Source organism: Myiozetetes cayanensis, unplaced genomic scaffold, assembly GCF_022539395.1.
Source record: "Myiozetetes cayanensis isolate MyiCay16 unplaced genomic scaffold, myiCay2020 scf16, whole genome shotgun sequence".
NCBI lineage: Eukaryota > Metazoa > Chordata > Aves > Passeriformes > Tyrannidae > Myiozetetes > Myiozetetes cayanensis.
Genome location: NW_026087270.1, coordinates 17,288,690 through 17,315,706, shown reverse-complemented (window position 1 = coordinate 17,315,706; position 27,017 = coordinate 17,288,690). Strand labels below are relative to the sequence as shown.

The window sequence follows — 27,017 nt, the reverse complement described above, 5'->3', positions numbered from 1 at the left end:
CGCCCTCCGTGTGGGCGGGGCGGGTGACGCGCGCGCAGGGGCGGCTGTCGCGCGCGGCGGCCGCGGCCGTAAAGCGCGGAAGGTCAGCCCGGCCTCCCCCCGGCCCAGGTGAGGCGGCCCCGCCCCGACCCGGCCACCGATCCCCGGCCCGGCCCCGCTCCCTTCTCCTCCCCCAGCCCCTCTCCCTTCCTCTCCCACCCGCCCCGCAGCGCGGGGTCGGGGGCGAGCAGCCCCGCGGCTCCCCGCCGCCCTCACACCCCTCCCCTCAGGCTGCTGCCTGAGGACCCCCCTTCCTTCCCCCCGGCTCGTGGCAAAGCTGTTCCCGGAGAGGCCTCCGCGGTGCCCCGTGCCGGTGGCTCTGGTCGCGGACTTCGTTTCTTTCCGCAGGTAAAGGCCTGGCAGCGTTCATAATCGGCCTTGTTCCCACCCGGAGCCCCTGGTGGTCTAGTGGTTAAGGGCGCGGCGCTGTCACCGCCGAGGCCCGGGTTCCATTCCCGGGCAGGTGGAGCTCGTTAGCCCTGAAAGGCAATCCATCTACATCCTGAGGACCTCGCTGCCACCGTCCAAGCTCGCTTGGCCCCGGCAGATGAACCTTAGGATTAAAGGGTGGGCTCAGTTCCGCGCACACTGTGTCTCACCTAAAAAATCCAATGCGCAGGCTGGAAGGTGTAAAGACCTTCCCCGGATCTTCGCTCGCGAAGCCTGGCCATTATTATTATGTTTCCACCCCGTTAACCTCAGCCTTCCTGAAGCGTTCCAGGGCACGGGCTGTGCCTGCTGGCTGTGGTGGCTCTGCCTGTCAGCGGTGTGAGCGCTTTTCCAGCTTCCCTCCGGTCCTCTGCTCGTTGTCAGGTTGCCCCGTGTCAAAACCAAAGGTGCAGCGCTCTGTTCCCGTGTTATGCTCGGAGTTTGAGCCTCACCAGCGAGGCTGCTGTTCCAGGGCTGAGGAACTGCTCTCCTGTCTGCCTGCCCGTGCCCTTTCCCGTGTCCACCCACGGGACGTTTCCCACTGCCAGCCTTGTGTGTAACAAGATAAAAGTGCTAACGTGATTCCCATCTCTTCCTTCCTAGCAGGAGTGGTGCTGGGGTGACATCTGAGCACGCCCGGGCGGGGCTTTGAGGAAGCTGCCGGGATGTTTCTCCGCCTGCTGTCCGATGTGCAGTGGCGGGCAGCCAGCCCCAGATGGAGGAGGATGAGCAGCTCCCGGAGAGGCACCTCCACCACGGCAGAACCTCACCCGGTTTCCCTGCCGGCACAGGCACAGGTGGTCATCTGTGGGGGTGGAATCAGCGGCACCTCCGTGGCCTATCACCTTGCCAAGATGGGTTGGAAGGATATAGTCTTGCTTGAGCAGGGCAGGTAAGGATTTCTGGTGACAAAAGCAGAGGAGCAGGGCTTCCATGCGGCTCAGCATCTGCTGGAATGTGTTATTTCCACCTCTTCACCTGCACTGAGGTGAGGAGCTGGAAACAGCCTTTCACCTGGATGAAATAAGGACGTGCTGAACATTAATAATGACACTTGCTGCTTGGACTGTGAAGGGTATCCCTTGTGTGGTTGTGGTGGGGTAGCTATGCCATTTCCCTCAGCAGGGCAGGGAGAAAGCAAGCTGAGAAAGCTTCTGGATCAGGATGAAGGCATGGAGATTGTACTGCCATGGGCAAAAAAGACTGGGCCTAGGGACAATGAATTGAAAATAAGGAATTCCTTTATTTCATGCCAGTTAAAGTAGATTCAGGTAGTAGGAAACAGAAACCAAACATTAAAACACCACCTTTTCTTTCCCGTGCTCGTCTCTTTCACTCCTGCACTCCAGGGTCTCCTACCTCCCCACAGTGCCCCAAGAAGCACGGGGGGAACAGTGGGGTGGGGTCAGCACTGGGCTCCAGCGTGGGTCCTCCACAGGCTGCAGTTTCCAGCAGGAGAACTCTGCCCTGGCCAGGGTTTTCCAGGGATCACAGTTCCGCTGTTACGGTTTGGCTGAACTCAAGTGCCCTCCGTGAGTTGGAGGTGTCTGTGGCAGAGCACAAACACCTGCTGAAAGCTGAGCAGCCCTCACCTGTTGTTTAGACTGGTGTTTCTGAGGTGGATTCGTGTTGTTTTCATTAATCTCATTTAATTTGGGGACCTTGGCTATGAGATGCTGCTGAGAATTTAGGGTTTGAAGAAGTGTTTATTGCAGCAGCTTCCACCACCCCAAGCAGATGTCTAGACTGGAGCTTCCCTTCTGATGCTGCCTTTGGGAATAATTAACTGTGGTTCCTGGAGTTTGTCTGGCTGGGGAGCAGGTTCTTTACAGCTGCAAAGAGAAGAAATTGTGTGATCTTCTCTGAGACTCTGTGAGCCGTGTCCTTCTGAGGGGAATGAGGTGCTGGGCTTCGTTTGTAAGGGATTGTTGTCTTTGCTAGCTTGGAGCAGGGTGTGAGAGATCTGCAAGGAGTTGGATGCTGTGCATGCCCAAGGAGGAGGAGGAGGGAATGCAGACACACCAGGCCGAAAACAGTCGTGTCTGGTGGGAGAATGCACGATGGCTGTTGCAGCAGGGAAGATGACTCGGAAGTGTTGTGGGAGCAGGTTTGCGAGGGATATGTTTAAATCTAACGATCTTGTCTTCCCCTGTCCATGCTGCAAGGGGTTTCTGTGCCCACAGCAGCCCTTCAGCAAATAGCTCAGTGGTTTCAGGGCAGTTTTAAAAGGGACAGGGAGCGTGTGCCTGTCTATGGCAGGTGCTGCAGAACGTGAGAGGGACTTGCTCTGACTGCAGTCTGCAAAGACACAAAACTCAAATCCAAGTTAATTTTGATCTGAGGAAAGTCCTGCTTTAGAGCAGGAAAATAAGGCAGGTTGACTTAAGCATAAGGTAACTTCTTTGAAAAACGTGTTTTCTTTGAAAAATGTCAGTGTTTAGGACTAGTTAAAGAGAAATTGTTTTGGAATGCCAGGAGTTTTCAAAAGTGAGCTGAAGGAAAGTCGTTCTAGAGGTTGCATTATCCCTGTATCGTGCAATCGGTGTTGCTCTGATGTGTCTGGGGGAGAGTTTGCTGCCTGGCTTGTGCTGCCAGCGGAGCTGTTGGGGGGTGTGTACCTGGCAGGCTGATGAGGCCCTTGTTTGCACCTTCTCCTGCAGGTTGGCTGCTGGCACCACTCGCTTCTGTGCCGGCATTGTGAGCACAGCCAGGCCCGTGTCCATAGAGCGGAAGATGGCACACTATTCCAACAAGCTCTACCAGCAGCTGGAACAGGAGACAGGAGTGCCAACAGGTACTGAGAGTGTCGTCACTGAGTCAAAGCACTGACACTGGAACACCAGTGGGGGTTTATGTGTCAGGGTTTGGGAGTTCCTGTTCAGAAACAGTACACTGGGACTGAAGCAGATGGAAGGGATGTCACTAATGTCATCAGAATGGGGAGAAGGGTATCGGATGGGCAAACTGAAGGCAGACTACCTGCAAACTGGGGCAGTTTGCATGTCTCTTGAGCAAACATAGAGGAATTTCCTCAAGGACACTAAAAATTACATTGCAGTATGGAGCAAATGACCCATTCTGTACACCGATTCACTTCTCAAAAAGAGAAGGTGGTTAACAGGACCACTGAAGCATAGGCAAAAACAGGTCTCTTACTGGAGTCTCACCCTGGAAATAACAAGAAAAGGTTGTGTTGAAGTTCTCCCTCTCCCTCCAAAGTGTTTGGACATTGGGAGAACTTCAAAGTTGTCTGCTGGGAAGAACTTGTGATATATGGCAGACTCAATAGAGGTTAATAACTGTGCCTGCAAGAATACTGATCTAATGCAGGTGCTGGAGTCACAAAATCTCTGCTTTGAGTCATTGAAGTTTTATTCTTCTGAGTAGTTATTAGATCATTTCTTGGCCAGTAACTTCTCTCTCGCTCTTAATAGGTACCATGTGTGAAGTTTATTTTTTTTTTAATAAACGTGACTGTATGAAGTAGAAAGAGTACACAAGTCAAAATTAAATTGCTTTTTTGAGAAGCTGACTCTCATGCAGTTTTTTATAATAGCTGATAAGTGTTTAAAGTTACTTGAGGATCTGGGATTTCCAGGCTCCTGAGTAGTGGAAGCCACAGGTCTGCAATTATTACGTTAAAGCAGTGGGTCTGAGGTGAAAAGGAATTCAGGATCCTGTCCAAATCTGCCTTGCCTTTGGTCGCTCTCCCAGGGTACACGAAGACAGGCTCTCTTTCCCTGGCTCAGACTCAGGACCGGCTGATCTCCCTCAAACGCATCGCTTCGTCGCTCAGGTACGTACGAGCCGCAGGCACCGCCCGCCTCAGCAGCCCCAGCTCTCCTGCAGGGCCAGTGACGCCGTTTCTTGTGTTCTGTGGCAGTGTCATGGGCATTCCCTGTGAAATCATCACCCCGAAGCAAGCGCTGCAGCTCCACCCGCTCATCAACATCCACGACCTCGTGGGGGCCATGTACGTGCCGGAAGATGCGCTCGTGACGTCTGCCAATGTGAGTCTGGCTCTGGCAACCGCTGCCTCACGAAATGGTAGGAGTTTTTTTTTTTATCTATCTGTAGAGTGCCCTCCTGCATGATAGTTACCTTCTTTCTGTAAAAGAAAATTGTGTTCTGTGTCTCTCTTGATATCCTGAGCGCTGAAGTCCAAAACTCGGTTATTTCTGTAAAGCTCAGATTCTTTAAATTTATTTCTTCTCAAAAAAGCAGGCTGAATGTTTTTACATGCTGAATCTTTACAGATTTGCAGTGACAGACCAAACACCTCTTTGTTTAGTGGTTATGTATTTTTCTGAATAAGCACACATTCTTTCCTTCACAGGACCTGACTCAAAATTACACTTCAAAATAGTTAATTACCTGCAGATAAAAAGGTGTGACTGAGCCTTGTGGCATATTTCATTGGGCACGTTATGCTTTGGAAATGGGTTTGGAAATGTAGCTATAAATGCTGTTTGCCCAGCACTTGGACAAATTTGGAGTGATCTGAAAGTAGGTGAAAGGTTAGATATGACAACAGTGATAAAGGCCATTAAGGATGAAAGTCCATCAGATTGGACGAAGCTGCTTAGGAAGATACCTCTCTTAGTTTCTGTTAGTCCAGCTTATTTTTAGATACTGCTTGTGGATTATTTTTTTTTCCCCACAAAATGGGTAATTTCCCGTAAAAGAACCAATCTTGCCATCTGAAACTACAGACTTAGGTGCATAAAGGAATGGAATGAAAAGAAATCCGTAGTTGAGGCTTTGTTTCTTCTTGTTGTTGACTTTGGGGTGTATTTATCACACAGGTTGTTACATGGGAAAAAATACTGTAGCTCTTCACAGTCTCAGCCTTTAAATTATGTACAAATTATGTACATGATGTTTTACAAATAACAGGGTTTCACTTGAGAATGACTGGGTCAAGAGTAGAAATTTTGTCTTAGAAGGAAAATAAGCATTTAGGTTGAGTTTAAGGGTTTAAAGTTAACACATTTAAGAAGGGGGCTCGTGATTACTGACGTTCTGATGTCCTCTCCAGGTGTGCAGATTCACGAAAGGACGAGTGTCAGTCACGTCACGGTCCAGAAGGGTCGTGTGACTGGAGTGGAGACTGACAGGGGACGGATTCAATGCCAGTACTTCGTCAACTGCGCTGGCCAGGTTAAATTATTTAAATTTTTCTCTCTTGGTTCCATTGCTTAAGGATATGTGCACTTCCCTCACAGGTTTTTTTTGTGTGTATGATGTGATTTGGTTTGTTTGTCAGGTTTTGTTTGTTCCTTTCCCTTTTTTCCTAAGGGCTCGTGCTTTGGTTTGGTTTGGTTTCCTGGGGTAGATCAAAGTGGTGCTACTCAGCTGCTCAGCCCAGCAGGGGTGTGAAGGAGGCAGTGCTTGCTGTTTGCAGGGCACCAAAGGCTTGGCACTGCCCTGCTGAGCAGCACCTGCAGCTTTTTGGTACAGCTCTGCCCGAGCTCTCTCTCCTGGGAGGTGCACGCTTCTGACAGGAGGGATTTTGTTTTGGCTGTTAGAGAGACAGTGAAATCTCTCACTGCCCTTCTCTCTCTCGCCCTCCTCCCCAAAATTTTGTTTTCTTTTTCTTCCTTGGTGTCATGTCTTCTCCATGGGGAAAATACACCTGCCAGCTGCAGTCTCTCAACTAGCAGCTGTCTCCCTTGTTAGTAAGGGATCTCAGTACAGGCACCTAAATGCTGCCTTTTCTGCTTCTGGATGCTGAACCTAGTGCTGACTTGGATCTACAGATCTTGTTTGGCTTTTGTGTTGTAAGCTGGTACTTCTTAGTTTTGAGTCAGGGCTCCACTTTTCTAGTTCTTGTGTTAGGAACAGAAAACCAGTCTTTATCCAAATAATTCAAATTCTAAGAAAAGAGAGAAAAAAATTGTGTCTGTTGAAGGTCTGGGTGTCTGAACCAAATCTTACTTGGTCTTTTATGAAAGCAAACTCACAGAGGTGACCTGTGCTGATGTCCTGCTTTTTTTACTGGAGGCAATTTCCTCCTTTTCCATTCTGACCTGCACTTTTTTGGTTTCAGTGGGCCTATGAGCTGGGCCACTCTGGGGAGGAGCCAGTCCACATCCCACTCCATGCCTGTGAACACTTCTACCTGCTGACACACCCCTTGGCGGAGCCTCTGTCCAGCAGCTTACCGAGTAAGGATCCTGAAGCTCTGCTTCACTTTCCCTGGTGAATTGTACCTGCCTGTCCAAGGCCACCTGTAGTTCCTGACAGAAAGGCCAGCCTCGGGCTGTGGGTCCTCAGCCCATTTGGGACTGTGAAGTACATTCTGAATTGCTCTGAATATCCTCTTTCAGTGGTAGAAAGAATATCTTTCTTTGTTCTTGGGAAAGCTTGTGCTGCAGAAGAGGATTTTCAGAGTTCCTCAGCTTACCAGGAGAATGGCCTTGACTCTAGCTTGACTAGTAGTTGTGTCTGAGACTTGCATTGTTGCATTTGTGGGCTGGAGAGGGTGCTAGCCTTGGCACTGTGTTTTCCTTGCAGGCTGCTGGCCACAAATGGCCCATCTATTCCCTTCCTCCAACTGAACCTAAGGCTTTACAATGGCATTTACATGTCTATGAGCTGTAGGGGCAACCAAACACTTGAGGTAATTGCTCCTCCCCCATGTTCTGGCTTTTGGATCTCTTAAAAAAAAGCCTTTGTGTTTGAAAACTGTGGTTGGGAAGTAGAAACCTTTGCTAGCAAGATTTTTCTGCTTCTAGTGAGTAAATGTATATACTCTTCAGGGAATTCAGGTCTCTGGCCAAAGTCCAAGTGCTTCACTTTTAATTGATTAATTGAAAAAAATAAATATGTATGTATATATATAGTCGCAAATTTTCGGTACATGGCAAAAATTGCTGTGGAACGTGTCAGGTGGAGTATCATAAATACTTCAGGTACTGACACTACCAGTGGAAGAAGCAATCCAGACCTGACTGCTTATCCTCACCCCAGTGCTGCACACCTTGTTTGTGCTGGTGGCCTTCAGCACGCTGGATCTGTGAGGCATCCCCGTTAAAATGGACTGGGTTTAACGCAGGAAGAGGGGAAGGGGGAAGGCAGGACATCTCTTGGTGGAAGGTCTGGGTGCAGTCTCAGTGGATCTAAGCCAGTAGAATAGCTTGTCAGTGCCACAAGGGATCTGAATCCCTCATGTCCTCTCGCTCCTGGGACCACTGTCCTGCCGGCTCGGGGCTCCTCAGGTTCAGCTCAGTTTACTCTGCTGCCCCAAAGTTAACTGTGGCTGTGGTGGGACCTCATGGTTTAGTAATCTGAACTGGCTCACCAAGGTGTCACGTGAGAACCACAGCGGTGTGAAAGCTGGGGCTGGGGGACTGTCACTGTCCCCTCTCAGGTGGCCGCTAGCTTGGCCTGGCGTGTCACCAGCCCCCGCTGTTGGTGTTTGTGGGATGACAGCCTGAGGCAGATATCCCTTCTCTCAATTCCCTTCCCACCTCTTTTCTCTCCTCTGCAGCTGTTGTTGACCCAGATGGCAGGATCTACATACGCAACTGGCAGGGTGGCATCCTCTCAGGAGGCTTTGAGAAGAACCCCAAACCTCTCTTCACAGAGGGACGGAACCAGCTGGAGATTCAGAACCTTCAGGAAGATTGGGATCATTTTGGTACGTTAGGGAAGAAAGGTTCCCACAGCAGTGAAACACGAGGCTTCTGCAGAAGGCAGAGTTTGCAACAGTGCAGGCTGGGAAGGATGAATGTTCTCTCAAATTCGTTCATCTCTTCATGTGTCAGTAATTCACAGAAAACACCTTTACCAAGGACCACAGTACCTCAAGGGAACCTACATAGGAGAGAGCTGGAGAGGGATTTCTGACAAGGGAATAGAGTGCCAGGACAAGGGGAAACAGCTTCCATCTGGCAGAGTTGAAGGGTTAGATTGGGCAATGGGAAGAAATTCTTCCGTGGGAGGGTGGGCAGGCCCTGGCACAGGTTACCCAGAGAAGCTATGGCTGCCCCATCCCTGGAAGTGTTCGAGGCCAGGTTGGACGGAGCTTGGAGCAACATGGGCTGGTGCAAGGTGGGCAGGGGGTTTGGGATGAGATGAGCTTTAAGGTCCCTTCCAACCCAAACCACTGCAGGTCTCTGTGGTATCTCTGCAGTGTTTAAAAGCACCTGCTAACCCTCAGCATTGTTAACTTGCTCTGGGGCAGGAGGTTCTGCATAAACTTCCCGTGCTGGTCCTCCGTCCAGGTTGAGTTTTGACTGTCAGTGCCACATGCTGCTCCTCCTGTGACGCAGGAGATCAGCACTGCTGACCTGCCTCGTGCCTGTGGTGTTTTGTTTCTTTAGGTCTCTTCAGCAGGGACTGCCAAGTGTGTTTCTACCAGTGACAGTTGCTCTGTGGACAGCACTTGGTATTATGGCTTCCCACACTTCATCCCACCATTGTCACTGGTGGAATTTCACTGATTTCTTTCCGCAGTGTTAGTGTGTTCTTCCAGCTGCTCCGCAGGATAAATTGATTAATTTTACTTTGATTTATGAGAGATACCATACTGATACCATGAAAGTTTAAACTCCAGGGAGTGGAGCCAGGATGGGGTGCTGGTTCTGTGCTGGCATATGCTGAAGGCTTTTAGATCTCTAGATGCCTACAGACTTGCTTGAAGATATTAGCTCCAGTGATGAGTTGCTCGAGCTCTGCACCCCCCTCCTTTTTGGTTTTCTAGGTACTGCTGAAATGAAAAGGTGCTGCTTGTTGGCACCCTGAAATTGCCCAAGTTTCAGAAGCAGCTGCACTCTGTGCTCCAGCATTACCCTTTTATCCGTTCAAAAGTGCTGAACAGCTGAGCAGAGTCAGAGCTTACTCAGCCAATATTTGATCCTTTTCTAGGACTGCAATTCCTGGGATTTGAGCTCTTGTATTACTGCTTTGATCTTTGTCGTTGGAACACCTTTTGATTTTAAAATAGCCTGTACAGTTGCTTAAATTGGGCTGGGTACGAGAACAAGTCTAACACTGATCTCTCTTTTATCAATAAAAGAGGCACCTGGCTCTCACTCTGGAATTCTAATGCTTGAGAGAAGGAAGAGAAAGAGCAGGTCAGAGAGACTGTTTCTGATTGTAAGTTGTTAGGTAGTGTGAAAACTGATTATTTTACTGCTTGTGCATAAAGCTGAGGAGTGTTCTTGGTGCTGAACCTTGAGGGCTTTTATCTGGAGTACTAAGCAGAGGGAACTTCTATTAGGCAAGACAAGGCAAGTAGGTACCTTATCCCTTTACTAAGGCTCTCAAATGTCACACTGTGAAGAGCTGCCAAAGGACTTTTCCAGTGTGACTGGGCAATGAAGCAGCAGGGAAGTTCAGTGAGGAGAAATGTGAAGTGACACGAGGCTGTGGGGATGATCTGACTTCCACCACGCAACGTGATGGGCTTTGAACAGACCTGGGGGTTGTATTGGTTGTGTTAGTTCTCTGGAGACATCAGTGCAGCGGCAGTCAAAGCAAAAGGCAAGTTAGGAATTATTAGCAGAGGAGCAGAGAACACAGGCATTATGCAACACTGAATCCTTGGTTTGCCAGATCTAGTTATTGTTCTAGGCTCCTTGTCTCCAGAGGGTATCATAGGACTGGAGAGTGCCTGGTGGAAGAGCAGCCAGAGGCTGGTCAAAGCCTGGAACAGTTTCCAAGCAAGGAGTGACTGGGCTGGGGAAAAGAGATGACAGAAGGAAAATAAACAGAGATCTATGGAATCTGCACTAAGATGGACAGGCTAGATGGGGATCTCCTGTTCACTGTCTCTTCTAGTGCAGGGAGGCATCAAAATAAGTTTATTTATTGTATGTGAATTTTAAAACAAAAGGTGGTAATTCCTCACAGAAGATACTAAACATGTGGAACTCCTTGTCCATGTCTGTAGGATGTTTTCGTGAGCCAGGGGGAGACCAGTTTAGTACTTAGAAGAGAGGTCAATTTAGGGGTTACTAAATAGGGGAAAGCATAGCAGGTTTTTAGGAAATCCTCTGAGCTGATGGTAGGTGGAGGCTGGCAGAGTGTGTGGGACAAGTGTCATACAGATTTGCCTGTTCTCACTCCTCACTCGGTATCTGTTTGATGCCTCTGTTGTTTTTCCTGACAAAACTGAACAGTGCCCTTGCACTGTGGAAAACAATATTGGGTTCTTGGGCTGGATCCTGCTTTTATGGCATGCTGTGATCCATTTGGAGTAGTGTGATTCCAGCAGGTAAAGGGTTTCTCCTGTGGCTGTATCAAAACATGGAAGCAGTTTCCACCTGCCCTCTGACATTCCTGCCCAGTTTGAAGGTGAAGCAACTGGAACACGTTTGAGACTGAAGGCTGTGACTCTCTTGTCTCTTGCCTTGGGTCCTAGGGCCCCTCCTGAGCGCCCTCCTGCGCAGGATGCCGGGTCTGGAGGCTCTGCAGATCCTGCAGTTGGTGAACTGCCCGGAGTCCTTCACGCCAGACATGAGATGCATCATGGGCGAGTCGCCCACTGCGCGGGGCTACTTCGTGCTGGCCGGCATGAACTCAGCTGGGATTTCCTATGGTGGGGGAGCAGGCAAGTAAGTGGTGCATCCCTGGTGTGTGTGTAAGTAAGGCTTTAACCGGGAACAGACACTGCTCACACGATCCTGCTGCGTACAGGGTCGGTGTTTGTCACATCGCATTGCCCTGTTCTGATTGTGTTCCGGATCTGTGTTGGACTCTTCCTGCTGTCCTGCACACCTCTCCCCTGGCACCACAGCTCGGTGATCAACTGGGGATCGAGTAAGCTTCCTGAGAGCTGTGTCAGAGGATGTTTAGGTTAAGTATTAGGAAAAGGTTCTTCACCCAGACAGTGAACTGAACGGGCTCCCCAGGCCTTGTCACAACACCAAGCCTGACAGAGTTCAGGAAGTGTTTGGATAATGGTCTCAGGCACGTGGTGTGATTCCTGGGACTGTCCTGTGCAGGGATAGGAGTTGGATTTGATGATCCTTGCAGGTCTCTTCCAACCTCCAACTGATCTGATTTTTTTAAGCTGCCAGTTAGAGATAAAAGCTTAGCAAAGCATATATTCCCTCATCTTCTGTGCTTCACGATCCCCTTTAATTTACCATTTGATGGAAGTCTTTAGATCATTTGAGTTGACACAGCAGTTAATTCATCTGAAAACAGGGTGAATCTGATGCTGATGAAGCACCATATATGTGATGCTAGTGCTGCCAGTAGTTAAAGACTGTCCCCCTACAGTAAGCTAAGGGTGGAATAATTTCCCAGCAAAGTCGAGTTCCTGAGTTAATGCAGATAGCTGATCAGGCATGTAAGTGTGATTCCAGCAACAAAGTTGCTTGGAGAATGATCATTGCTCCCTCTGGTTGCCACTGGGTTTTGGTGACCCAGCATCCCTTCTGCCACACAGCCTCCTTAACAAGCTGTTCATTTTTCATGGTGGGTGTTACTGTTTGCATTTGACTCCATTCCTTTGTCTAATAATTTAACTCACCGGGGAAACAACTCATGGTATTTTTTGGTTTCATATGAAATGCAGAGAATCTTTGCAGCGAGGTTCTCTTAAGAATCAAAATAATTTTTGAGGTTAAAAGCACTATTTGTCTATTTGTTACTACAGCCCCAAAATAAGCAGCTTAGCTTGCTAACGTAACTTTTCCTGATGAGTTCCAAAGCCCTTTGTTTTGCTGTGTACTGGCTGTGAGCAGAGCCTTCTGCTCTGCTGTATTCTGAGCTGCCTGTGTCCTTCAGCTCTGGAGCGTGCCTTCCTCCCTCACTGCTGCAAGTGGAGTTAAACATAACTTGGCTGGCACCTCGTGCTGAAATGAATGCTGTCACTGGTGGTTCGTGGCTGAGCCTTCACCAGGCACTGAGAAACGACAAAGCAGAAGCCTCCCAGCTCCAACCTAAACTTACTCACACCTCCTTTTGTAGCAGAACCCAAGGACCTGACGCAGTGTCAGCCAGCTTACCTGTCCAGGCTCTGGCTTCCTTTACCAGTGTCCTTCATTTCCTGCTGCCCTGTATGTTTCATCCTAATGGGCAATTAGTAATTTGGAAATCTGGTGGGTGGGTTTTATAAAGGGAAACCTTCCAGGTTCTGCTGCTGTTCAGAATACCACGTTTACCTTTCTTCGCTCTCCCTATTGCAAGAAAACGTCCAAATTGCTTTGCTTCTGACTTCAAAGCCTAACTCTTTAAGACACTGGCTGATATCCCAGGCTTTACTTCTTCCATCAGGTACCTGGCAGAGTGGATGGTGAATGGGTACCCCTCAGACAACGTGTGGCCTCTGGATCTGAAGCGCTTTGGCACCCTGCAGAGCAGCCGCACCTTCCTCCGTCACCGCGTTATGGAAGTCATGCGTAAGTGAGGGCTCTGCCTTCAGTTCTGGCCAGGGTGTCCAAGGCTTTCCCCTTTCCTGCACTGTTTCTCCTCTGGCATCCCTCTGAGAACCGTTTTCCTTTTTTCCTGACCTCCTTTGTGGCAATAAAGCCCCATCCCAGGAGAAAGGAAAGGATTTTTGTGGGTTGTTGGGGTTTTTTGTATTCTTATTACAAGAATTGTGTTCTTGTTAACTTTTCTTTATAAAGTGCTGTTGGTACCTTGCTCTGTACTATTTCTGTGCTTTCCCTCTGCTGTGGGGAATTTTGTGCACATCTGCACAGGACTCCAGCCTAGTAAAGCAATGCCAGGCTCTTAACTGGGAATATCACACTGTCTCAGACATTTTTATTCCCTCCACATCATTGCAGTGTGGAAACACTGACACTTCCAGCTTATGCCTGGTGTGACCTGGTTATCTTGCATCATTCAGGAAGCTCTTGTAGACATATTCTGCTTTCTCCTGTCAAAGTTTGCAATAAATACCTTGCAGAATGGATTGCAGATGCCATTTTTCCTGTCTAAAGCCGTGCTTCATCATTTCCTCCTGTTGTTTGCTTATCTGTCCTGAATAATGTGGAGGACTTCTTTTGAAGTTTCAAATGGAAGTACAAAGTGCTCCACAAGTTGCATAACAGGAACAATTATTTGAATACCAAGTCTAAACTAAAAACATCTGTTCAGGTGAAAGCAGAGGAGTTGGGTAAACCTCTTAGCCCTGCTGTATCCAGGGAATAAAAACCTTATGCTTTGACCTTCCTCCCAGAAAAAATCACTTCATACTCTGGGTATTATTCTGGTGTTGCTCTCTACTACAAACCTCAGTGCTGATAGCTGCAGAATCACTCTAGCTTTTACAGGATTCTAGATTTTACCTTATTCTAGATTCAGTTTCTGCAGTGCTATGTTTCTATTCTAATCCATTCTTCCCTCTACCCACTCCTTCAGGAATACCAATACCAGATATTGCCAATAAATTCATTAAATTATTACCTGTGAGGCAGAAATGATGGAAGTGTTCAGTGAGAAATATTGGGCTTTATCTTCAATTTTAATCAGTTTATGATCTCTGTAGAATCTTAACATGTATAAAGTAGTATTCAAGCATCCTTGAGTTATTACTCCCCACTGGTAACCAGGGAGGATGCTCAATGATTATTAGAGTAGCTTGTTTTCTAAATAAGAATATTTTATGCTGGATAAATAGATATAGGAGCCATTTAGAAAAGCTTCTATAATTAGAAAAGGCTGAATTGCCACTATTTAAGGCAAATTAGGTGGTCCCTGTAGCTGTGGGCTGCCTACCCCAGCATTAGCACTGTCAAAATATCTGTCTGATGCAGTGCACTGCCAGGGAAGAATCCTGCATAATTAATGCTAGTCAACATGACTGCGTGGAAAACGGAGTTTTTGTTACCTTGCAGTGTTGTCATGGGACTGTAAGTGTCTGTAAATACGAGTGTTCTGTGCAAATATTGTTGCTCCAATTTTGAAGAGCTGTAAATGGATCAAAACAGATCTGTTGGCTTTTCAGAAGCAGAAAAAGAAGTTGGGAACTGTCTTGAGGGAGTTTTGTTAATGGTTCAGATACCAGTGAGTGCTGATAGCCCGTGAGAGAAGCTCAGGTCGAGATAAGCGCTCTGCCTAACAAGGGATCTTTGTGACCCTCCCCAGCCCTCATGTGTGACCTGAAGGTTCCCCGCTGGGACTTCCAGACGGGCAGGCAGCTGCGCACGTCGCCACTGTACGACCGCCTGGACGCGCAGGGAGCCAGGTGGATGGAGAAGCACGGATTTGAGAGGGTCAAGTATTTCGTGCCGCCTGGGAAAGGTGAGCTCGGATCTTCAATCCGCCCGGCGCTCCCCCGCTGGTCTTCCTTCATCCGGTAAATGAATTTCTCCTTGGATTCTTCTTTGTGTTAGATCTGCTGGATTTGGATCACAGCAAGACCTTTTACAAACCGGACTGGTTTGATATCGTGGGTGCCGAAGTGAAGTGCTGTAAGGAAGCCGTTTGTGTTATTGACATGTCGTCTTTTACCAAGTTTGAAATAAGTGTAAGTACCTAGGGAGGCACCGCCTTCTGAGGGTGGCCTTTAGTTTATTACTGCCTGCTTTTTGTAAAATTCCCCTTGTCCTATTGAGGATAGACAGAGGAAGTCACACTGTATGGCCAAATGCAGGTTGTACCACGGTATTTAGCGTGGGTTGCTTTTTGTCTGTCTACAGAAATCCCAGCTTGGTCTCTACACAGAATTTGACCTCGGGCACTGTGCCTTCATTGTGTCCTGTTAGCTCGAGACGTCCGTGTCACTATCAGTACCAATTGAAATAATTTGAGCCAGAACACTGATGCAATCTCAAGCTGCCCCGGTGGATTTGTGTCGCTCAGACAGCTTGTCTGACTTTCTCTCCCTTTTGATTCATGTAGTCCACAGGAAACCAGGCCCTGGAGAGTCTGCAGTATCTCTTCTCGAATGACCTGGATGTGCCAGTTGGGCACGTTGTGCACACAGGCATGCTTAATGAGAAAGGAGGGTATGAGAATGACTGCAGCATAGCCCGGCTCAGCAAACGCAGGTGGGTGTGCAGACAGCATCTTCAGCATCACCCTTCGGGTGTCTGAAGGACTCCTTAATGAGGATCATAACCTTTTGTCACCACCGGAGGCTAAAAAGTCTCAGTTCTCCACTTACATTCCTAATTCAGTAACCCACATGAGAGGGAGCTTCTGAATTTACAGACACTGGGGAAAATAAGCCTTTTTCTGGGATAACAGATGAACATAGATTTCCTCAAAGTGTTAGATTGTCAGAGATCTGATTTCTCAATTGAAATACAATGTGCTTTCAGCAGCCATTGGGGTTTATTAATTTAGGTAGACATTTAAACTGCAGGCCAAACGATTCCTTATTGGCTCCTGACCAGTCTCCTTATTGGAATTGCATACTGAAATACTACTTTTGGATTAATTCAATTTGTGTTGCAGTATGGGTACTCTAATTCTCAGCTCTGCAATCTCTCATTGTTGTTCTTGAGTTCTCTGATGAAAACTGATGTGATTGCAGGATGTCATCCTTAGACTCAGCAGTTTGGGCTCTCTTTGGCATTTAATAAAAAAAAAAAAATTCTCATTTTTAAGAATTTCTTCATGTCCATGTCCCAGCTGAGTGTTGGCTTCATTTCTCTGGATGGTTTTCTATGTGTGTTTTCACTGTATTGATGTAAAAGCATTCTCTGCTGCTCTTTCAATTCGAAACAGCTTTTCTCTCTCTTCCACTTCTGTCTGCATTCATGGATTGCTTACAAGCATTGTCCTTCTCTGCATGAAACCAGCAGCTTCCCTCCCTGCCTAGTCATTTCTACAGATGTTTTCTCTGTCAATGATGTACTTTAACTCACATTTTGTATCACACACACACAAGTAGCTCATTTTCTTGTATCAAAAGGAGTTCTGTTTTTGGAAACTGTTAATAATAACCTCCATTGTGTGTGAAAAGACTTCTGCTGAAACAAGAAATTGCTGTGTGAACCATGCACTCCTGACTGTCAGAGTAGACAGAACCACTGGTGGTGAAGAGCTGCAAGTTCCTTCTGCAGAGTGCTTGTGACTTCTGAGATACTCTGTCAACTTTCTGTAGCACTCCCTGTGTTCCACATCTAGTCACTTCTTGTCACCAGAGCACTGCTAATGCTTGAGGTCTGGGATTTCTTGTCATGGCAGATGTGATGGCATTGATGCAGAGACTCTAGCTGTGATTTTCACAAACCAGCTTGTTTTAGTCTCCTGTTGGTATGGGAGCTGCTGAATAGCTCCAGTAGTTGATGAACGAAGAATAAACTGATTCACCTTGTGGCTGTCCATTCACTGAGTTTCTTGGTTTCAATTTGTCTGTTCCAGCTTCTTCATGATCTCCCCCACTGACCAGCAAGTCCATTGCTGGGCCTGGCTGAAGAACCGCTTGCCAGATGACAGCAACCTGACCCTGGAGGACGTGACCTGGAAGTACACAGGTAAGGAATCACTGAAAGCAGACCCCCTCAGACAGCCCCAAATCACAAACAGTGCCTTGTGCCGCATGCCAGTTAATTGTTTAAAGTGCCTGGAGTGGTGACTTGGTCTCCTTTCCAAACATTTGGATGAAAACAGCAATTCAGAGACTTCCTTCTGGCAAGCCGTGAGCTGGAAGGCAGCTTTGCTTTACGGTGGGTTGTCAGGAGGTAGTTTGACTGTCTCCTCTGTTCTTCAATGTAAACGTACCTATTAGCTCAATAAAGACTAAGACTTCAGATATTTGGGCATGCACACATCCATGTTAGGCACTGGGCAAGACTCCTAATGCTGTTTTCTTCCCCCTTTTAGCTCTCAATCTGATTGGCCCCCGTGCTGTGGATGTGTTGTCTGAGTTGTCCTATGCCCCCATGACTGCAGAACACTTTCCCTCTCTCTTTTGCAAGGTGAGTGACTGTGCTTCCAGCCTCCTCACCCTGCTGGGTTTTTCAAAGCACGCGTGGGAGGAGAGGAAGAATTATATTTTGGATAATTGGAGGGGAACTTAGATTTGCATACAGGTTTGCTGCAGTTGCTGAGCCAGGTTGGTAAAGAACCCACTAGGCTCACTTCTCTTTGGGTTCTGCTTGCTAAATATATCGGTATGCGTTTGTTTTCAGTATTCCTCTCACTGTAGGCTTGATGCTGTTTGGTATCTCGACATATTTCATATAATCAATCATGAAGCTTTCAGAGGGGCAGCTGGGATCAGTGACTCGGGCATCACTGTCTCCTGTCATGTTAAAAGGCTGAGCAGGTAGCTGCTATTCAGCTTCTGTATCTAGAATACAACCTGTGTCCTGACCTAGTTCCAAGGCGTATTGCCAAGTGTCATGAAGTGATTAACAAGTCTGGATAAGGTGACATCATTATTTGAATTTTGAAATTCAAATTCATTGTGAGTACGTGCAGGTGGCGAAGGGGAGAGAGAGGGCTGGGCAGTGTGGATGTGTTGCACATTGTGCTCCTTCTGGACCTCTGTGCTGTGTTCCAGCTGGGATGATTTCTCCCCCTCTGATTGTGCAGGAGATGAGCGTGGGCTATGCCAATGGCATCCGTGTGATGAGCATCACTCACACAGGAGAACCCGGATTCGTGCTTTATATCCCCATAGAGGTAAGAGTACACTGCTAATTAAAGCAGTTGCTTGCATAATCAGAAACACTTTCCAAGTTGACTCAGGGTGATGAGATGTCTGGTTGGCACCACGGGAAAGCAGGTGGAGTGTCCCTGCTTTACGTTGCCTTCCAGCCAGGCAGAGCTCTTGTGCCCCGGTGGCAGGGGACAGTGACGTCCCTGGTGGTGTCAGCAGCTCTTGCTCTCTGCTGGTGTCAGTCTGTGCTTCACCCTCCCATTGCAGTACGCCCTCCACGTGTACAACGAGGTGATGAACATGGGGCAGAAGTACGGGATCCGCAATGCCGGTTATTACGCGCTGCGCAGCCTGCGCATTGAGAAGTTCTTCGCCTTCTGGGGCCAGGACCTGGATGCTTTTACCACTCCCATGGAGTGTGGACGTGAGTTCCAGGTCAAGCTGGAAAAGGTACAGCACCTCCTGCACTGGGCTTGGTGGGAGGGCAGGACTAGGCTGAAAAGTCTGCCGGCCAAGCAGGTAGTCGTGTCATTTTTTGGATGGAGCTGTGTGCAGTGCAGAGCTATAACATATATTCTTATACTTCAGAAAGGTGCTAGAAATACCAAAAGTGCTGCCTTCATCCCTCCTGGGCAGTGTTCCCAGTTGGCCTGTGAATGTCTGGTGCTGCTCGTGTGTGCTGTGCTCAGTGTTGCAGAGAGTGCTCTGTACCTTGCAGATGCTCAGGGTTCTTGTTTCTCCAAGCTGTTTTCCCAGTTTGATGAAGCAAAAGCCAGCCCATGCACCAAGTGGCATACAAGGCTAGGCACCAAGAACAGGTCTTTTCTATTTTAACTAAAACAGGGGAGTTCTCTGTTTTTACTAAAACATAGAACAGCATAGAGTCCTATCTCGCTTTTGTGGTGGTGTTGCTGTCATTGGCTTGTTGTCTTCTTTCTTCCATCTTTGGGCCGAAACAAATGCTTGTATCAATTCAAGAAAGGAATGTAGTGACTGGGGATACAAATGTCATATTAGTTACAGTTTCCCTCTGGTTTACAAAGCACAGTGAACTTCTAGAGCCAGGAAAATGGCAAAGAATAGAATGACGACATGGTTTTCGCTGCAGTGAAAATTAGAATGGTGTTTTCAAAGGCCCACTTCACAAACGTTACTGTGTCGTTTAACATCTGGAACAGCAAACATGCCAGAAAAGCTTCTGCCTGAGCTGAGCAGAAGCTCAGCTCAGGCAGAAGCTTTTCTGGCATGTTTGCTGTATGGAAACAGCCCATTTTGATAGGGCATGGGTTTCAGATGTGGATTGCCCTTGCGTGGCGAGCTGCTCCTCCGCAACCCAGCAGCTGTCGCAGTTCGTGTCCCTCAGCCGAGCCCACTCCTCCTTTTCCCCCGCAGGGAATGGAGTTTGTGGGCCAGGAGGCGCTGCTGGAGCAGAAGCAGAACGGGGTGTACAAGCGCTTCACCATGTTCATCCTGGAGGACCACGACACGGACATGGACCTCTGGCCCTGGTGGGGGGAGCCCATCTTCCGCAACGGCCGCTACGTGGGCAAGACCACCAGCAGCGCCTACAGCTACACCCTGGAGCGCCACGTCTGCCTCGGCTTCGTGCACAACTTCGACGAGAAGACGGGAGAAGAGCTGGTGGTGACCACTGACTTCATCAACCAGGGAGAGTACGAGATCGACATCGCCGGGCAGCGCTTCCAGGCCAAAGCCAAGCTCTACCCCTTCAGCTCCCTCTTCACGCAACGGCGCCGCAAGGATGAGGTGGAACTGAGTGGCTACCAGAGGGAGTAGTGGCCCCCCAACCCGCTCCTTGTCCCAGGCTGGAGCTTCTCCATCTTCCAACCCTTTCTCCTCACCTCGTATATATCTTTTCCTTTCTTGTCTTGCAACTTTTAACCTTTTTTCCAGTGTGTTACATTTTGTATATTTTAAACCCTTCATTTTCCACCTTTCCCCCCGCTCCTGTCTGTCCTCCTCCTTTTCAACGCTCGCCAGGCTCCCCCGTGTCGCAGTGGATGAAGCACAGTGCTGGACGTGCAGGGGTGCCTGTGCAGGAGCGAACTGCACCAGAGCCCCTGGCCTTCTGGTGGTGGGAAGGGTCGGGGTGAAGCCCTGAGGACCACACACCCTTCCTCCCCGCTCTGCAGGCGCGGTGCTGCCTGCGGTGCTGCCTGCGGTGCGGGGTGATCGCTGTGCCCTCCCCCTGGCAGAGGGGTGGGGTGTGGACGCACACAGCAATAGAACGATCAGCTACCTCAGTGGCAGGGGCAGAGCGTGGTGTGAGCACAGCCACCAGGCAGGCTCCAGTGCCCTTTGGGTGTTTCCCCAGCCGGGGCCTCGAGCGTGTTTGACGTCAGAGCTCTGAGCTGGCGGTGGCGCTGGTAAGTTGGATGTCGTTGGGATGGGATTTTTTTTTTTTTTGCCTGGGGTGGCTGAAAATCTAAATGGCCTTCTCTAATTATAGCTGAAGATCAACACGTGCATTTCACTTCTATAAAGGAATGTGTGGGTTTTTTGGTTTTTTTTTTTTAATTAGCAAAAATACTGATTTTTAACAAGGACGGATACATTAGTGTTTAATGTTAATAGCAGTGTTGAAATGCTGCTTCTGTTTAAGCTGCACAATATACAATCTCTTTGGGGATTGTCTTTCACTTTGTTTCTCTGACTTGGTCAAACTCTTCTGGCAAGGTTCATGTAAAACTTGTGTTGGTTTGGGGAACTTGAGCAGCAGGAGGAGACAACATCTTGTAGTTTTAGCTGCCCATGGTTTATTTGAAGTTAAAGACCCAGCCATTTGTCTCACCTGTGGTGCAGGAAACACTGGGTTTTCTTCTGCTGGTTAGAAAACATCTCAGCAGCTTCTGCTGGACTGGAGAAGTTGTGTTGTGGTTTTCTTCTCAAATCTGTTGCACTTCTTTCTTCTCTCCCAGTAGTACCTCATCTGAAGGGTTGATAGGGGAGTGAAGGGAGCGTGGCAGTGGGATTGTGACTTGCTTTCCTTCAGCGCTGCTCTTTGCATCTGGCTTCTCCTGCAGATGCTCCAGGCAGTGCAGCTGGGATTCACCCCTTCCTTGTGTGTCAAAGTGTGCCAGTTGGAACACTGCTGGTAAATGGTGCAGAAGTGGGGGGGTTGCTGAATTTCATTGTGCACATGTACATCTTCTTTTTCTTCTTCACCTTTTGAGCACAATCAAAAGCAAAGACTCTTTCTATTTACTTGAAAAAAGATCTGTTAAACATTTTCCTTGCCTCTGTCATGGTCTTTCTGCTCCAGCATCTCCTCTGGAGTTCAAACACAACACTGCACTGATGTCTGCCCTGTCAGCCGTGATGAACACTTTCTCTATGATCTACAATCTTCTTTGGGCACTTTATTTTCCAGTTAAATGGTGAGCATCAACAGTGTAAATATGAGCTCAAAACCTTCCCTGGTTCTTGTTTTAGGTTTGCCTTCTGCTGCTTTAGTTGCTTCAGGTGGCACCTTCAGCTGAGTCTGTGGCTGCTGGTGCAGGGCAGGGTGTGAGGGAGTGAAGGATTTGAGGTGTGGTGTAGTGGGCTGAACGTAGATGTCACTTCTTCCAGCGTCTGTTCCTCTGTCAGTGATGACTTTCGTTGTCGTGTGACCTCTTCCAGGATTTCAAACTTAGTTCTGAATTGACCTGCAAAATTTCCCAGCCTCTGAAATGGAGTGGCCACAGTGGGACAGCTGTGTGAGGTCTCCCAGCCCGGAGTGCTCTGTGCAGCTGCTCTAGGCAGAGATTCCTCCTGCCTGTCATTTCCTCCAAACTCCCCTATTAGTGCTCTCTGAGTTGAAATTTTGTCTGGTGTGTTAGAATTAATTGCTTAAATGAAAGGTTCATAAAGCATCTAATAGCAGTTTAAACTCTGTAATTACTTCTTGCATATCCTTTCTGCCTTGGAGGGATCCCTCTGTTCCTGTGCGGGATGGATGTACCAAGGAGGACCTTGGTCTGTCTCCATTGGTTTTATGGGATGTTGCTTTGCCTTCCTTATCCAGGGAAATGGGTGCTCAGCCAGAGAAAGAGTTTTGTAGGTGAGGCTTGGGGTGTGTCTTAGAGCAGCCCTTCTGATTAGGGTTTATTGACCCTTTGTTGTTGCTGGTGAGGCAAGGCACTTCTTCAGGGGAAGGCAAAGTGTAGGGCCAGGGTGTGCTGAGGTGCATCATGCAATTCCTGAAGAGAGATTTTAGCTGGAACCACTCAGTTTGTTCTCTGCAGAGTTAGAACTGGTTAAAACCAACCAAGGAAAGTCAGCAGCGTGCTGTCCTCTACCAGGCACTCCTCCCTGCAGTATCAATTAGGTTGCAGCCAGATTATATTCCTCCTTGTGATTATTTTTCCTTTTCCCTAATTTATGGGTGCCTGTTATTTCCTCAGGCAACTTTTCATACATGGGTGTCTCTCCTCCAGCAGTTCTGACAATAAAATTGTGGTTTATGAGCTACTTTTGTCATTGTGTCTGCTAAGGTTTATTTTATGTCTGGAAGGTTTATTTTATGTCTAGATCTATTGACTTTTCCATACCAAAAATAGAGAGGGAAAATAGTTTTCTACCATGCTGAGAGATACAGCAACACTTTTTGTAATGCTGTGTTTGCTGTTTGGGACTTGGGTGGTTTGGTAATTGTCAGTCTTGCAGCTCATTAACGCCTACTCTGGCCTTCTCTGCTGTGAATTCTGATTCTTGTTTTATATCAGAACCCGAGGCTGCTGCTCAGGCTCAGTCGATTTAACTTCTGGTGTAGCTATTTTTGACCTTACAGTGGTAAAGAATAGTTTGTTTTCACCAACTTGAACACCTGTCAAGGGGACAATTGGATCACGTTTTAAAATAGTGATGCTGAGGCTGAGGCAGATCCTTCTAGTGTGGTGTTTTCTTCGGGAGGTATTAAGCAGTGATGTAAGACTAATCCCTTTATCTGGTGATTAAAGTAGAGTGCCTAAAAAAAGAACAACGAAATCTGCTGAATAGTACCTTCAGTACACCTTCAAACCAGAAAATTGAAAATCTGGTCCTGGAAGCAGCTGTGGCACAGTCTGAGCATCTAAGGTGGTAAAGAACACGGACTGTAAAATTGTACATCCTGATTCTCATCCTTAAAACTGCCTTAAAATGCCTTCTGCTGAGAAAGGCTGGTTGTTCTGGTTCTGCATGGTAAGACCACGCACCTTGGATGGGGAAACACTAAAATAGCATCCCTGTCTGCTGCAGTGTGAGGGGAGACGGCTCATTCTGAGCTGAAGCAGCAGCAGCTCTGCCCTCTGCACCTCGTGTGTGTCACTCCCAGAGTTGTCACCAGCTCTCTGAGCTTTGCTGTCCACAATGGGAACAGCCCAGTTCACACTGGCCCCTTGGGAGGGAAGCTAAGGAGGGAATCCATCCAAGTGTGCATGCATGGAAGGGCTGGCTTGCCCAAGTGTTATTTGTACTTTGGGGAACTTGGGGAAGAGGTACCACTTCCTAACTGACTGATTTTAGAGGTGTTACACTGTCTTAACCTTGCTGTGTCCTTATGTTCTCATGTTTTGTTAGTCCTTGAGGACTGCAAGGCCTGACTAAAACTGGTACTATAGAAGAGAGGCTTTACTGTTCATATTCAATGATCTGAGGGTAAAGCTAAGGCAGCCTGTTTTGGAATGATGTTTTCTGTTTCAGGGGGATGTGTTACAGTCATTTTCACATCCATTTTTGCCACACTTAGCTGCTGCTTGTTTTCTCTGTGCTGCCTCCCATGTCTGGATCAGACAGGCCCAGTTTCTGTGGCCAGGAGGGGAGGCTGTGTGGAACATCCACTGCATCTCCAAGTCTTGATGTAAGCTTGGATTCCTCCTTTCTGCTGTTGCATTTGAGCTGCCACCAATCATTTGCTGTTCCTGCAGCACCTCCAAACCCCAGCCTGTGCTGCTGGAGGGTTTCTCGTGCACAGGGTTCTTCTCTTCCTTCTACCTGATGCTTTGTCATCAGAGCCAGGTTGGCTCTAGACCTGTCTCTCTGCATCACTTTAAGCTCTCATACTTTTAGGTGGTGCTGATACCAATATCTGCAGCTTGCAGGCAGGTTTGTGGCCAGTGTATATCCCATCATTTAACCCTCCCTTTCCCTGTGCCAGGGTTTTCCCACTGTCCTTACCACTTCTCTGGTCTCCTTCCTCAGGTGGCTCAGCACGTCAGTCCCTTTTGCCCATCAGAGAGCGAGGCAGGGCTGCATAAAAACAGGGCAGGGCTGAGCTGAGGTGGGAGCAGAGGTGTGATAGAGCTTTAATCTTGTGCCTGTTACTTAATTCCTTAAGCCCAGCCTTGGAGAGATGATCAGCCTGGATTTCCAGCTCAGGGAGCATCTTCCTCTGCAGCCTTGGTGCTGGGCAGATGAGAGCTGTGGCTCTGGGCCGAGCTGGGACAGCATCAGCACTTGTTTCCAAGCACATTTCCCTCTCTCACGGGAGAGGTGGGAACTGGGAGCACTTGATTGCCCTGAACACTTAAATGGGTCTCTCTGACACCTTCTTGCAACTGTGAAGGTACAGCACTGGCATTGCCAACCTCGTCCTTCCAGCACATTTGAGTGAACCAGAATGGTTAAATTTTGGGAAGAAGTCTGTAAAACCAAGGTACTTTCTGTGTTGGGAGAGGGGGCAGCTGCTTGGAAGGGCAGAAGTTGTTTTTATTTCAAACACAGCACTTGGCTGCTGACAATGTCGAGCAGAATGTTCACAACCTTTAGGTTTGTCTTCCCAAATGAGTTTGTTATAATACTTGGTCAGATTAATTTCTGCCCATTTCAAGATTATTTTTTGTTTGTTTGTCTTAAACTGCCTTTTCCTTAACTGATTGTTTGTATTTTTATTTAAAAAAAAAGGCATTCAGTCAGGGAACAGGACTTGGGGAAGGAGGGAGTTTAGGGTCATCAGATGACTTCAAGCTGTCACTGAAAAGTGTTGGAACATTTTCTTTGCACTTTAAACTTTCCTTAAGCATTATGGCTGTAGCACCATGCATTTATTTAGTGCTTTTAGCCCTCTGCATGAGTAGTCTTTGCATTTGATAGGAAAAAAACCCCTTTAATATTTATAAATGCCTTAAAGCTCTGAGTGCGGTGTTTGGGCACTGATTGTACCTGCCATTTGGTTTCCTTCCTGGAAAACTGAGTGCTGAGCACCCAGAGCTGCTACTGAGCAAGCACTGGGGGATGGGGGAAGCTGCTGTTGCAGAGTGAGGCTGGAATTTGTACTGAGCTGGGAGCCCCTGTGCCTGCACAGCTGCTGGGCTGACACCTTCCTGTTTGTTTCTCCCTCTGGAAACGGATTTATTCACTTTTTCCTCATGGTGTAATGGGTTTTCTTATTTCTTGGAGAAGCCTGGGCTGGTGCAGAGTGCTCTGTGAGTGTCCCATTGTGTTAAAGGAAACAAAATTCTCTGCTTGGGCGTTTCCCTGCTCTGCCACCTGACATTTGCAGGCAGGAGTCAGTGGGAGTGGAGGGGATCTGCTGCTGCACACAGTGTTTGCTGAGATGGCTCTGAGGCCTCTCATCTCCCATTTGCCTCAAAGCTGGGCTGCATTCCCAGTGTCAGGCTGGCTTTGTGCTGTGCTGAGGGGCTGTGTGAGATCCCACCTGCTCGGGATCGGGAATCCCCACCAGGAGGAGCGGGGACGTCACCTCCAGGAGGTGACACAGCCACACTTACTGATTTGTCAGTGCTGGTAAACAGTTGATCTTCCCCCACGGATTCTTGACACCTGCTACAAGCAGAGCAGATATTTGGGAGTCATCGGCCCCCCCAGCTAGGACCTGATCCATGCTGTGTGTATGAGAGGAATCCTGTGCTGTCTGCCTCTTTACTTGCCACCACTGAGACTTTTTCCACACTCAAATTCCATGCTCTTCCCCTAGTGGAGCAGATTTCACTTCTTCCAGTGAAACCAGAGGCAGGCTTATGTCCCTGAATCTCTGTTCTGTATCTCTTGGTCAGGCTTGCAGCAGGACACTTGTCCAAACCCCTTCACTCTTTCCTCTCCTGAGAACAGATTTTTAAAGGGCTGGGAGGATTTTCTGACGAGTGCTACAACCGAAATTTTAAGAACAACTGAAGTTTGAACCTGTGAAAACACTTTCCTAGTGCCTTACGCTTGTGAATGTTGTGCAATGGGTGGAGCTGAGGTGGGACAGAGCAAGGAGCAGCTCTCAGAGCAGCGTGGTTCCCCATCCACCACGCCCTCCCCTTGCAGGGGCCTGGCAAGCAGATGCCTGCAGGTTGTCTCTGGCAGCTTGGGGAGGCTCCTTCTTTGCCATATGGGGTCAGAGAAACCTTGTGCTGGGTGCTCTGCGTTTTTGGGGAGCAGTGGTCTCACCTCTGCAGGGTTTGGGTTCGAGGGGTTCAGGAGGGACGAGGCTGCTCCGATTGCCAGAGCCCGTGGTGCAGGACGTGGACAGTCGTTCCCAAGCGCACAAGTCAGGGCGAGTTTGCTGCTCCCCACTGAGGCCATGTTGTCATGTATGCTGTATTTATATCATGCTTGATTTCATTTCATATTTTGGTTGGCTTAAATGTTGCTAGGTTTGTATATTAATAAAGAGGCATTTTAACTACTCCCGAATTTGGCCATCTGTTGTGCAAGAGCCTTGTGTGCTTTTCAGAATCCAAAGCCCCTGGTTGTCTGTGTGGGATCCTGCAGGGACACCAGGCTTGTCGCAGGGTCCAGCCTTAGGAGTCCCTTTCCCTGCCTCTGCCTGTGCCACGTTCAGAATTATGTCCTTCAATAGTTTGTCCATGTCCTTCCCTCTGCTCTTCTGGGGCTCAGGGACATGGGCTGTGTTGGTCCAGAGCCTCTGCTTTTGGGTGAGGGGGATTGGGGCACGAGTGTGGGGTCTGGGTGAGCAGTGCCATCATCACCAGAGCTGCAGCTGGGCCAGCGTGGGGCCAGGCTCTGCTCCTGCCCCCCTGGGGGGATGTTACCCACGGATGGTGGCCGATGTCTGGCCCAGGAGAGGCGGGAGAGCAGAGCA

The 27,017-nt window shown here is 48.4% G+C and overlaps 1 protein-coding gene across 2 annotated transcripts; it reads left to right on the top strand.

Annotated features, from left to right (window-relative positions):
- Positions 1-242: 242 nt before the first annotated feature.
- On the top strand, positions 243-26,600 carry PDPR (pyruvate dehydrogenase phosphatase regulatory subunit). Of its 2 annotated transcripts, none has more exons than XM_050311541.1 (18): positions 243-387; positions 1,075-1,360; positions 3,129-3,262; positions 4,183-4,264; positions 4,352-4,515; positions 5,507-5,628; positions 6,518-6,635; positions 7,961-8,110; positions 10,838-11,030; positions 12,700-12,824; positions 14,518-14,673; positions 14,766-14,899; positions 15,274-15,422; positions 16,744-16,856; positions 17,206-17,300; positions 17,920-18,009; positions 18,254-18,436; positions 19,379-26,600. In XM_050311541.1, the coding sequence occupies exons 2-18, from the start codon at positions 1,134-1,136 to the stop codon at positions 19,781-19,783; spliced, it is 2,640 nt and encodes an 879-aa protein (XP_050167498.1). In that variant the 5' UTR covers positions 243-387; positions 1,075-1,133; the 3' UTR covers positions 19,784-26,600. The 2 variants fall into 2 exon arrangements, with proteins under 2 accessions (XP_050167498.1, XP_050167499.1); XM_050311542.1 differs by having other exon boundaries at positions 286-387; positions 1,072-1,360.
- Positions 26,601-27,017: the final 417 nt, after the last annotated feature.